At 44.3% G+C, this 12,646-nt stretch overlaps 1 protein-coding gene across 11 annotated transcripts in view; it reads right to left on the minus strand.

The window, feature by feature from the left end:
• DGKI (diacylglycerol kinase iota) overlaps nucleotides 1-12,646 on the minus strand; it is a 483,473-nt gene that overhangs the window by 223,951 nt on the left and 246,876 nt on the right. For all 11 annotated transcript variants that reach the window (XM_040345697.1, XM_040345695.1, XM_040345698.1 and 8 more), the window contains one exon: nucleotides 11,343-11,438. In XM_040345697.1, the coding sequence (XP_040201631.1) occupies nucleotides 11,343-11,438 (96 nt within the window). The remainder of the gene's footprint in view (nucleotides 1-11,342; nucleotides 11,439-12,646) is intronic.

Here is a 12,646-nt window from a genome sequence, read left to right on the forward strand (position 1 = left end):
AACACCTATACAAAATTGCTCTATATGAGCATTTTTTTCTGCCAAAAGAATTGGCATTTTCATAAGCCCAGTGTGCATAGATCCGAGCACAGATATCAGATTATGATTTCTTGTGAAACGACACTATAAAAACTTTCCTAGATATAAAACAAACTGCTCAGAATCATCCTTTGGTGTCCGCTGTTGCCATGACAACACATCTTTCTTAATCCTAAGTGACCATTTTGTACATCTAAAGGTTTTTTTTTTTTTTTTTTACCATTAAAAATACACATCACATTACTAAAATAGATTTAATTAGGATGTGTGTTTCCTTTTCAGTTAATGGGAATTCCATTTTTTTTTTTTTTATTATTCATGGGAAATTATATCAATTGTCATGTTACTAAAGTAAGATTTAAACACAGTGCACGTTTTTTTTTCTCTAAAAAAATAAACATTCTCTTCCCTAAACGAAATTGCTGATTTACATACAGGAACATACTTAATCCTTGTTAACGCAATGCTTCTGGGAGGCTCCCAGGGGCCTGACGATCAAGCAGGACATTTTGAATTCTAACCTTCCCTCTCCCTCATCGCTGTCCGCAGACACAGTAACACAGGATGGCAGGACCATCCCTGGGGGGAGAGGACCAAACTCATACACATTAATTCTTCTCCATGGCAACCCACGTTACCATGGCAACTGCCTAAAAATCCGCAGGTCGATATTGGGGGGCTAATTGCTCGGCACGTTCACTGTAGGGGATGAGCGGAGATGAAACTTTGATAAAACTGATATGGGTTTACTGCTGGTGCAAAATCGAGAAAGTGGTTTGTCTCCAGGGGCGAATGTGCCACATACGCTTTGACTGCTGTCGTAACTGCTAAGTTATTTTATGTTTTTGCAATTTTAAGTGAATCTGCAGCCAAACAGCTAGATAAACTAATGTTTGCTGTTGTACCTGCAAAAGTATTTCAAATTGCATTCAGCCCATCTTGCTTTGGTGGCAAGATGACACCACTATTCAGCATTGCACGTTTTCATGTCACCTGCCTAATCGTTGGATTATGAATGAGCACCATCCCACAGCTGAGTAGAGATGAGTGATATTGAAAGTTTTCATTTCCACAATATTTTTGTGAAAATCAGATTTCACAACATTTCACCATTTTTGAGAAATGCATTGAAGTCAATAAGAAAGGCAGAATTACGTTTTTTAACTGGCTCCTAAGGTCAAAGCTCACTATGTTATAATTATGTATATTCTTTGTACAACCTCCTTTACATTTACAAACACTGTGCAATATGTGAACCCTAAGTTATCCCCTTAATCCTTGGTGCCCAAACCTGTGACCTGGGAGTGTGCTTATTGTCAAACCAGTAAAAGAAAAACATTCTTTATTGCCTTGTACACACAACCGATTTTCCCATCTGGAAAACTGCCTTGACAGCTTCTGGCCAGGAAAACCGGCCATGTGTATGCTCCATAGCAGTTTTCTGAATGAAAAAACTTGCGGGGGGAAAACTGGTCGTATGTATGCTTTCCCGAGGGGAAAAAAAACGCCCATGCTCAGAATCAAGTATAAGACGGGAGCGCTCGTTCTGGTAAAACTAGCGTTCGGAATGGAGATAGCACATTCTTCACGCTGTAACGGACTGAAAAGCACAAAGACTGAAAAGCATGAATCGTCTCTCACCAAACTTTTACTAACATGAGGATCAGCAAAAGCAGCCCAAAGGGTGGCGCAGTTTGAATGGAACTTCCCCTTTATAGTCCCATCGTATGTGGTGTAGGTCACCGTGCTTTGGACGGGCGGTATTTGGCCTGAACGTGTGTATACAAGGCAGGCTTGAGAGGAAACCTGTCGGGGAAAAACGTTTTTTTTCCTGCCGAGAAAAACGGTCGTGTGTACAAGGCATTAGACTGGATTATTAACTTAATTTTTTCTGTGCTGTTCTTTCCCATTTCACCTATGGCCACAGATATCTGTCAAATCGCCCCCAAAGTCGGACTGCATTGCATGTGAACCTGGGCTTAAACCTGGAAGCTGATTGGTTACTATGCACAGCTGCACCAGATTCTGTGTGCACCAGTTTTAGTAAGGCCCCTTTCACACATGCAGACCGTTTGTTTCATCGGTTTAGTCTCGTTTTTTCAAAGATAAAAACGGATCAAATTTACATCCGTTTTTTTTACATCCGCCAGTCCTTAACCACTTGAGTCCCGGAGCCATTTTTTCATGCAAAAATGGACCGTTTGTCCATTTACATACATTTTCAGCCGATCCGTTTTTTTAACAGCGGTAAAATAGGGCATTGATCCGTTTGCAAAAACAGATTTTGACGGAAGTGGACGTAAACGAATAATCATCCATTTACATCTGTTTTTCCATAGAGATGACACATTGATGTCTGTTTTTCATCCGTCAATGGATGGATGAAGAACGGACAAACGGTCCTGGTACTCACAATGAGATTATTGAACGAATGATTGTCCATTTGTTTTTTTTTGCATGCTAGTCTCATTTTGAAAATTATGAGTTTACTAAAGTTACAAAAATTCTTATACGACAGAATAAAAATTCAGAAGTGATGTAATGTGTTGTAGTGTATTTGTATTGTATTTTCAAACAATAACTGTACTGATTAATCGAAAATCGTACGAGAAACGTTTTTGTGCTTGTCGCATTGGTTAATTTCGCTTGAATTGTCCTGGTCGGCTCTCGAAAGCTGTGCACGAACGATCAGATTATCACACGATCGCTTCTGATCGTGTGTACGAGCCATTTGAAATTGTCTCTATCTATGTCCTGTAGCATGCCCTTAGTCTATGACCATCGCATTTCGCATGTCTGTAGTCTTTGATGGATTTCTGCAATCTTACATTTAATGAATATTGCATTTAGTGATGTCAGGGGTGGCACTTCAGGCCATCCGTTTCAAATAAATTAGCCACCACTGCCCTAAGCTATCCAATCAATTTGCCTCTAATTATGTAAACTCTTGTCTTGCACTGCATAGTTGTTAGAAGATCCAAAGGAGATTGTACAGTCAGATGGTAGCATGTGCGATAACTTTTGCAAGAAGCCCCTTTCCACTATCCTGGACCTGTTCTTCTGCAAAAAATGGGCTGTCATTGGCCTCATTATTTTACACTTTTTCACAGACAACTAAATAAGTAAAGAAAATTTGACAGTACACAAATAAAAAAATAAAAAATACAATGAACACTGAATTAAACAAACAAAATAACCTTCAATATACCCTCTAAAACAAAAAAACATTTAAATAAAGAAAACTATTGTGAGTTTCTGTGGCAAAATTCTGTGGCAAAAAAATGGCAAACAATTGTGATTTTCTGTTGCAAAATAAATTTCACCCAAATCACTCCACTTTTCTGTGCTCCCATCCTGCTGTAAACTGGCTAAACACTTCGGCCCAGATTTACAAAGCACTTATGCCAACGTAAATCACGTTACGCCGACGTAAGTGCAAATGTGCGCCGGAGTATGTGTGCACCCGAGTGACAAACCAATATACGCCTAAAAACTGGCCACTCTACGCCGACGTAGCTTGCACACGCCGGCGTAGCGTGGGCACACATATGGGCTGGACGCACGGTGCTGCTCCCATTGATTAGGCATTCAAATATGCAAATGAGGGAAATAAGGCGATTCACGAACGCGTGTGCGCCCAACGCATGCTACGCGAGGTCCGTGTAAGTTGTATGTCCGGCGCAAAGTTATTCCCCATAAAGGAGGTGCAACCCGGCAACAGACGTGCACAGGTCAGCTGGAGAGCAGCTGCAGCAGCACCGTTACGGACGAGCTGAGCAACCACACTTGCAGGACAACACATCTGTATGCCAACATGCCAGGGGCAGCCATGGTCATAGCACTACTGCGTCCACAGGCACAGACGAGGGCACAGGACAGGATATACCGAACGCGCATGAATGTCTTTGGCATGGGGGAATCGGAGGTGTATTGCATCTTCAGATTCAGCCCTGATGCCATCCTGGAATTAGCCACAGCCCTGCATGATGAAATCACCAACCAGACAGAACGCTCACATGCAGTGCAGCCACTGGTCAAGGTACTGGCAACACTCCATTTCCTCGCCAGTGGATCTTTCCAACGTACAAGTGGAGTCGTGTCTGGGATGTCACAATCCACCATGAGCAGATGCGTGCACCAAGTTGTCCCCGCAATCCTCACATGCATGTCCCACCACATCATCAAACCGACCCATGAGCATCTGCGGCAGAAGGCAATGCAGGATTTCTACAGAATTGCCGGATTCCCACGCACCGTTGGGGCCATTGATTGCACACATGCCACAGAGCACATATACCGCAATCGTAAGCAGTGGCATTCCATCAACGTACAGGTGATAGCCGATGCCCAATGCCTCATATGGCACGTTCATGCCAAACACCCCGGGGCCAGCCACGACAGCTACATATACCATCAAAGCAACATCCCAACAGAATTCGAACAGAACGTGTACAGGGACAGCTGGCTGGTTGGTGAGTGACATGGGTGTCAGGCATGACTGTCTGACCCCATGATGCAGACATCACGAGGGGCACATGCACGACTAACATCCTCCTGTCTTTTCCCTTCCAGGTGACTCGGCATATGCACTTGGGCCCCATCTCCTGACTCCATACCGTAATCCCCAAACCAGAGGCTAGAGAAGATACAATGCTGCACACATACGCACCCGTGCAGTGGTGGAACGCACATTTGGCATCCTGAAGTCCCGTTTCCGATGCCTGGATAAGTCCAGGGGGGCCCTGTTGTATTCCCCAAACTTTGTGTGCCAGATCATCGGTGCATGTTGCATGCTGCACAACTACGCCATGAGAAAGGGCCTAGAGATTGACATATGTGATGACCTGACCCCCGAGCCACACAGTCCCCCCCTGCCTGAGGCTACCCTGTCTGCTGAAGGAACAGCAGTCAGGAGTTGCCTCGTGGAACGCATCTTTGCATGTTAAACACACACATTCATCATGGCACATGGACAATGCACGCATGCACACCACTGTGGTCCCTAGCTCACACACACCACATCCACCTCACATTGGTTTAGCCCAAGTCCACCGCGCGGGACTTGGGAGCAGCAACGCCACGCCAAGGCCCCAATGATGTTGCTGTTCATTCATACCACATTCACACAGTAGTGAGGATAACCTCTCCCTGACGATCCAAGGTGACATGCCTTACTGGCAGAAATGTCACACACTCACACACCAGTCACACTGTAGCACTGACAGCACCGGGCTAAACCTGCCCCTGCACTCCTGACCGTGTGCAGTACAATGGTGCTGTGACGTCAGTGTAAAAATAAGAAAAAAATGAGATCGGACAATGGCATGCCCTTACAGGAGGACGGCACATGCATCTGTACACGTCACACAAAACAAAAATAAAGCTCATACTCCGAGCTGCAGTCATTTGCCCTCTCGTGGGCCAGGCCTCGTGCCCAGGCTTCTGCTCCTCAGTTGTCGTGGCGACGACTCGGGTGGGGGGGTGGAGCCCTTATGTTGAGGTGAATCCCCTGGGCTGTTGCTCCTGGAGCTGGTTGCAGCTGTTGCCTGCATCCCCTCCAAGGCCATGGCAATGCGGGTCAACACGCCATTGGTCTCTGCCTGCATCTGCATCTGCCTGGCGTTGTTCTGGCGCTGTAGGCGCCTGTTCTGGCAACCCTCCGACTGGATAGCGGCAGTGTTGGCCTGCACAATCTCGCCCAGGCTCCTCACCTCTGCCAGGATCCCTGCTGCTGTGGCCTGCAGCTCCTCAATAGCCGCAGTGTGCCGTTCCTGGGTGGCCTGCGCGACCGATCCCTGGTCCCCAGATGTTTAGGGACCCCCTGCTACCATGTGGTGATGCATGGCATCCAGGGTCTGGGATTGGTCACAGAGGCATGTGGCCATGGCTGCGCAATTGGCGCTCACCTCCTGCAGGCAGTCCGAGATGGTCAGGGTATGATCAGCCTGCTGGCTGAGGCACTGCTGCATTGCGGCTGCGGTGCCTTGCACAGCCACTGTGCACTCAGCCTGTCAGACTGTCAGCCACTTGGTGCAGGTCAATGGCAATATCTGCCATGTGACGGGTCTGGCGTGCCTGTTCCCTCTCCAGCCCTTTTTGGGTTGTGTCCGTCTGGACGGGGTAGCCCTTAAGGGGGTTCCCCTGGACGGGGTAGCTCTTGAGGGGGTTCCCCTGATGGGCGTCAAGGTCGACAGGGGGTCCACCGTCTCGGAGGGACCGGCAAAGATGGAATCCTCTTCAAGGTAAAGGCATTCCTCCTGATGGATGTCCACCTGCTCCTCCTCAACGACCTCAAGACCAGATTTTTCGGGGCTTCCCAGGGGGTCAGACTCAGGAAGATGATGTTCCCTGGATGGCGTGGGTCGTCCAGCAGCAGAGGATGGCCCAGCTCCCTCCAGCACATCTGTGGATGACACAAAGCATTCACATGTTGGTGGACCCACACACTTGTTCCCTTGCACCCCCTCACATGCTCCACACCGGATGGGGGATGAAACACACTTACCTCTCCTCAAGTCCTGTTCGCTGGAGTCAAAACCCTCCAGGCTCTCCACCTGCTCCTGCTCCAGGCAGCTGGCGATCACCTCCTCCTCAGCTGTCAGCTTGACAGTAGTAGCTGGTCCGCCTCCCGTGCCCCTGAGGTGCCTTCTCATCTTGGCCAGCTTCTCCCTGACCCGCCGACACATATCATTAATCTTTTTTTGGACCTCCTTACAGGTCCTGGTTTCATGGCCAAGGGCGTTTAGCTCCAGGGTCACCTTCTGCAGGATCTCAATCTTCCTGGCCTTGCTGGTCCTCCTGCTCTGTGCGCCATGAAGGTATGTATCGTACTTGGCGATGGCAGAGGTGGTGGGCCGGCGTATCTTAGGCAGTTGCGCCGGCGTGGTTGTGAGCATGCGCAAAGGGGTGTTGTGCATGCCTTCACGCCGGCGTACCTGTCCGGCGCTTCCCCCCATCATTAGCATGGGGTCACGCCCACTTCCTCCTACACCAGCCTGCGCCTTCAAAACCTACGCCACGCCGACGCAGCGTTGGGAGCAATAGCTTGCTGAATGCAGTGCTTGCCTCTCCGCGCTGCGTCACCTCTCTGTGAATCTGGGCCATTTTGCTCATCTCCCATTGCCCAAAGCATGTCAGGATGACAGGACACAATAAAGTCAAAGTGCATCTCTGATAAATGCAACTCCAGATAGTATGAGATCAGAAGGAAAATAAGCACCTTTATTTCAGGTAATTATACTTCAACGTGTAAAAATGAGATGATTTTTTAATGAATGCATAACTAAATCTTAGATTCACTTACTTCTTTCAACTGTAGAAGTATAGACATCCTTTAAAAATAACTTTTTTTTGTAAAGAAACGTTATTAAAAAAATGCCAAGCATTGTTAAGTTTATGGAGAGAAAGGTGGGAGTGTCACATAAATGGTAGGTTGTGTAAAGAATCCTAGATTCCTGCTTTAAAATAATAGAACCCTCTAATGAGCGCCACTGTCATATAAACCAGCTATATAATCCATACATTAGTAGTGGTGGAGCACTGTACTCCAAGCTCAGTGGAGTTTGTGAATGTATCAGATGAATGCTAATGCATTGCAGCTCTCTTATGCCCAGTGGGACTCCAACAGGATCCCAAGGAGGATCCGTTATACGGTATGAAAGGATGGGCATGTCAAGACATAGAAATTGGTCCAGATTACATTTTTATTTCTTACAAAAAAGGTCTATCACAAGTTGACAGAAAACTTGTTTCAGGGGTTAACACTTTATCAGGTCTTAGGTGTATTGTGCTGGAGGAACCTGTATGAGGGAATAATCTTTGGCAAAGTCACTCTGTGACTTGATTATATAATCTATGACCTCTGTGACCAAGCCCCGGTGAGCAGGGTGAAACATGTCAGGGGGACATGGCTGGAGCGACGCTGGTTGAGGCCACATTCATCTATACACTAATAAACTGGGTTGGTGAGCAGCACCCTTTCTTCTCTTTGACAATGCTCTTATACCTCTGAACGGTGCACTGATGCCAACTTCCCTCACTGCAACTGGCATAGATCTCTGTCTCAAGCTTAAAGCAGCACTGAAAGTTTTTCATTTGATCATTGTGAACAATCTTTGGGTTTAATTCTTATGCCTCGTACACACGACTAGTATTCCCATCCGGAATGCTACATGGCAATCTTCCCAACAGGAAAACCGCTGGGAATTGTGGCAGGAAAAATGAGAACATGTTCTCTTTTTTCCTGCCGTGATTCCCGGCTGTCCTTTTCCCGGCAGTTTCCCTATGGGAAACACTGCAGTGGAGCATACACGGCCGGGATTCCCGGCCAAAGCTCTCATCGCAGTTTTCCAGATGGCAAAACCTCTGGTGTGTACACGGGGAAAGTGACCAAGTTGGTTCTCGGGGACCCCCCCCCCCGGGATTCCCGGCCGACTTTTTACCGCCGGGAATCCCGATCGCGTTTACGGGGCATTAATAGCCTGTATTTAAAAAGCCCCCTACTAAGAATTTTCCAAAGGACTAATCACTGGTCCAGATTCCCCCTGCACAATAAAACAAAACTCTAATGAAGCAGGACTATAACCCATCATCAATTCTTGATAGACTCTTTTATTGTGACAAAAACTACCGTAATTATATCTGGACCAATCCTTACAGCTAGCTTGGCACACACATCCTTTTACTCCACATAAACATAACAATCCATAACATTTTTCTATGACATTTCTATAAAAAAAAAACATATTTCACCTGTGTCACCAGAACAGCAATACAGGAAAAATCTTCCAAAGGGAACATCTGTTCAGATGACAACAGGATCACCTCACTTTGGAGAGTTTACTTTATTGGGGATTACTGTATTAATATACTGTTTCTTTATTTGTTTTTAAATGTTACAGGATGTGAAATCAATATGTCAATTACATATTAATTTAAACTATTCAATACACTGCTAGTATAAATGCAAACAGATAATGCATAACATATATATATATATATATATATACATATATATATATATATATATATATATATACACCGTATATATATATATATATATATATATATATATATAATTGTATTGATCAAATACATTTGAACATTTCATAGTCTGGAGCTACATAATATGTTCTTAGCTCATAATAAAACCATATGCAAAAGAGCTGGCATGTAAACAAACAGAAATACACATAAATGGCATTAGATTTGATAAAATATTTATACATGAAAAGTAGACACGGCCGATACATTTTAAAGATAGATAATCAGTTGAACTTGACAGTGCATCCTTAAAAATGCCTACGCGTTTCATAGCTCTTGACCACTCATCAGGAGTGCAAGGAAAAACTATAGCTACAGATAAATGAACAGAGAATATATGTTAATAAATACTGTCTTTCAAAAGGGGTAAAAAGCTAGTAGGGAGCAGGGCGTCCAATACTCACAAGTCAGCAGTAAAACTATAACCAGCTAATATCAAGGGAGATGGAGCCTCTGAAAAATTGTCTAAACCGGGGCTGGGGCAGATTACCCAATCCAAGACCAAGGAAACAGCCAAACGTAGAGAGTGTGGTCGAGACATGTTTACCACACTCTCTACACATGGGGAGTATGTCATGGCGATCTGGCCTTCCGTTTGGCTGTTTTCTTGGTCTTGGACGGGGTACCCTGCCTCAGTCCTGGTTTAGACAATATGTCTGAGGCTCCATCTCCCTTGATATCAGCTGGGCATAGTTTTACAGCTGACTTGTATTAGACCCCCTGCTTCCTACTAGCTTTGTCTCCCTTTTGAAAGGCAGTATTTATTAACAGATATTCTCTGTTCATTTACCTATATCCATAGTTTTTTCTTGCACCTAACTCCTGATGAGTGGTCAAGAGCCATGAAACGCGTAGAGTTTATTAAGGTGCACTGACAAGTTCAGCTGATTATCTACCTTCAAAATACATCGGCCGTGTCTACTTTTCATGTATAAATATTTTATCAAATATAATGCCATTTACGTGTATTTTTGTATGTTTACATGGCAGCTCTTTTGCATATGGTTTTATTATGTATTTCCATTATTATGTATTCCAAATGGAATGTTCAAATATATTTGATCACTAAAATTATATATATATTTTATGCATTATCTGTTTGCAGTAACGTCCCTCATTTAAAGTCCCACTACTTTTCTCCTCTGTTTTTAAATGTTTATTAGGGATGGAGGTTTGTCATTGCGGCTGTGCCTGGTCACACTCCCCTTTTTCGTCCACTGCTAGTATAAATGCTAGACATCGTATTATCTTCCCACTATCCAGTGCACAGCAGAATTTAGATTAAGAGTGGGAGATTCTACAATGTTAACCAAACACAACAGCACTGCACAAGTGAAAGCAATCCGATGTGTTTTCAGGGACTTATGCCACGTACACACGATCATTTTTGGCATGAAAAAAACGTTGTTTTTAAAAAATGTCATTTAAAATGATCGTGTGTGGGCTTTACATCATTTTTCAGGTTCTGAAAAACGACAAAAAAAAAAACGATGGTGTGTGGGCAACGTCGTTTTAATGATGAAGTTGGAAAAACGTTGTTTTTCCTACATGCCGAAAAACATCGTTTTTTTTTCATGCCGAAAAATGATCGTGTGTACGCGGCATTGGAGATATGGAAAGAAGGTGCTTAGGCAGGAGTAGAGCCCACAGAGGACTTTAGGGCTGGGGAATTTTTCACGTTATACGTCGTTTGCGTAAGTCGTCCGTGAATGGGGCTGGACGTAAGTGACGTTCACGTCGACTAGGCATTGAGCGGGCGCAATTTAATTTGAAAATTCGACGTGATACTGAGCATGGGCGCCCATGCGCCGTTCAAAAAAAGCGTCAATTACGTGGGGTCACGATTAATTTCCATAAAACACGCCCACCACTTCCACATTTGAATTAGGCGGCTTACGCCGGCCCAGTTACACTACTCCGGCGTAACTTAAAGCGCAAGTTCTTTGAGAATACGGGACATGCCGCTTTAAGTTACGGCGGCGTAGTGTATCTCAGATGCGCTACACCCGCCTAAAGATAGGCGATTCTACGAGAATCTGGGCCCTTGTGTTTATAACAAGCAGGCTTTACTGCATATACAGTCACCTTTACTGTTGTGGGTTTAGTAACACTTAAAAGTTCTGCATTACTCTGCCTAAATTTCATAATTCTTCTACCAAGCACATCACTATGGGAGATAAAAAATCAGGTTTGCATGGTTACTACAACATTTCTCAGAGCTAATACAGGGATTCTGAATTAAAGTACCAGATTGTACTCACTGAAAACTTGACTTGGCAGTTATCTTCCCCCAGGTAACACAGGTCCCCTGATACATTGGTCTCTTGCCACAGGTGCTCCCCATTTACTGCGTTCTCCTGCAAGGTAAATATACAGTCATTTATTCCGACCAAATTCCATACATAAACTGCATGCCACACACACACAAGTAACTCAGCATCACCCAGAGGTAAGACATTACAATTGCTATTGATGTGACAGCACCTCAATACATGATAGAATTTAGAGGCACAGTGCCTCTCTTTTCTTTTAGCCTTTATAATCTGTTCTACGGATAACATTATTAAAAGACAATATTTTATTATGGAACTAAACTTGCTCAATCAACATTAAAATTTGTAATCCTAATGCTGCTATCTTTAGTAAATATATACTATATTATATTAACTTGTTTTATATTTTTTTTTTACATTTCTTAAGTTGCTGTCTGGTTTCTGGCCTTGGCAAAAATGATGTCATACATCCCAGAAGTCTTCATGGGAATTTTTTTCTTTCATCTGAAGGAGGGGACGAGTGGCTTTCTTATCTAATCACACCCTCATTCCTGCACGCCTGAGCTAGGGGAAGATAGATTCTAGGAAGTAAAGGTTACATGAATCATCTGCTCTTATTCAAAATGGCCACAGCTAGATATGCTAGGGGATGTTTTTCAAAGTGATTTCTCTACAAAATAAAACATGGGTGAGTTTGCTCTGATTATTAAAAATGAATTAAAGCGGAGCTCCACCCAAAAGAGGAAGCCCTGCTTGTTCGCACCCTCCCCCATCCACTGCCACATTTGGCACTTTTTGGGAGGGAACGGATACCTGGTTTTGACAGGACCCGTTCCCACTTCCTGGTAAAATCGTCACACAGCGATCTGTTTCTGCCCCTCCTCCTTCTCCCTGATGCCATCTGGGACACACACAGGTCCCAGAAGACAGCGGGACCATTCAGAAAGCGCAGCGTGACTCACTCGTGCACAGTAAGAAACAGGCTGAAGTTATTTTCTGGCAGAGTATGATAAACATGTAAAACTTAAAGTCATATGGCTAAATTAAAGCACCTGCTACTTTTGTTAAAGGGGTTGTAAAGGTTCATTTTTTATTTTCTAAATAGGTTCCTTTAAGCTAGTGCATTGTTGGTTCACTTACCTTTTCCTTCCATTTCCCTTCTAAATGTTTTTTTTCTTTGTTTTCTTTGTCTGACTTTCTCACTTAATGTTCCTCCTCAGTAAGCTGTTCTGGCTGACTAACCCCCCAGCCAGAACATAGGGGCAAGCTTACTGAGGAGAAACAGGAAGTGA

The sequence above is a fragment of the Rana temporaria genome, chromosome 3 (assembly GCF_905171775.1).
Source record: "Rana temporaria chromosome 3, aRanTem1.1, whole genome shotgun sequence".
In the NCBI taxonomy this organism is placed as follows: Eukaryota; Metazoa; Chordata; class Amphibia; order Anura; family Ranidae; genus Rana; species Rana temporaria.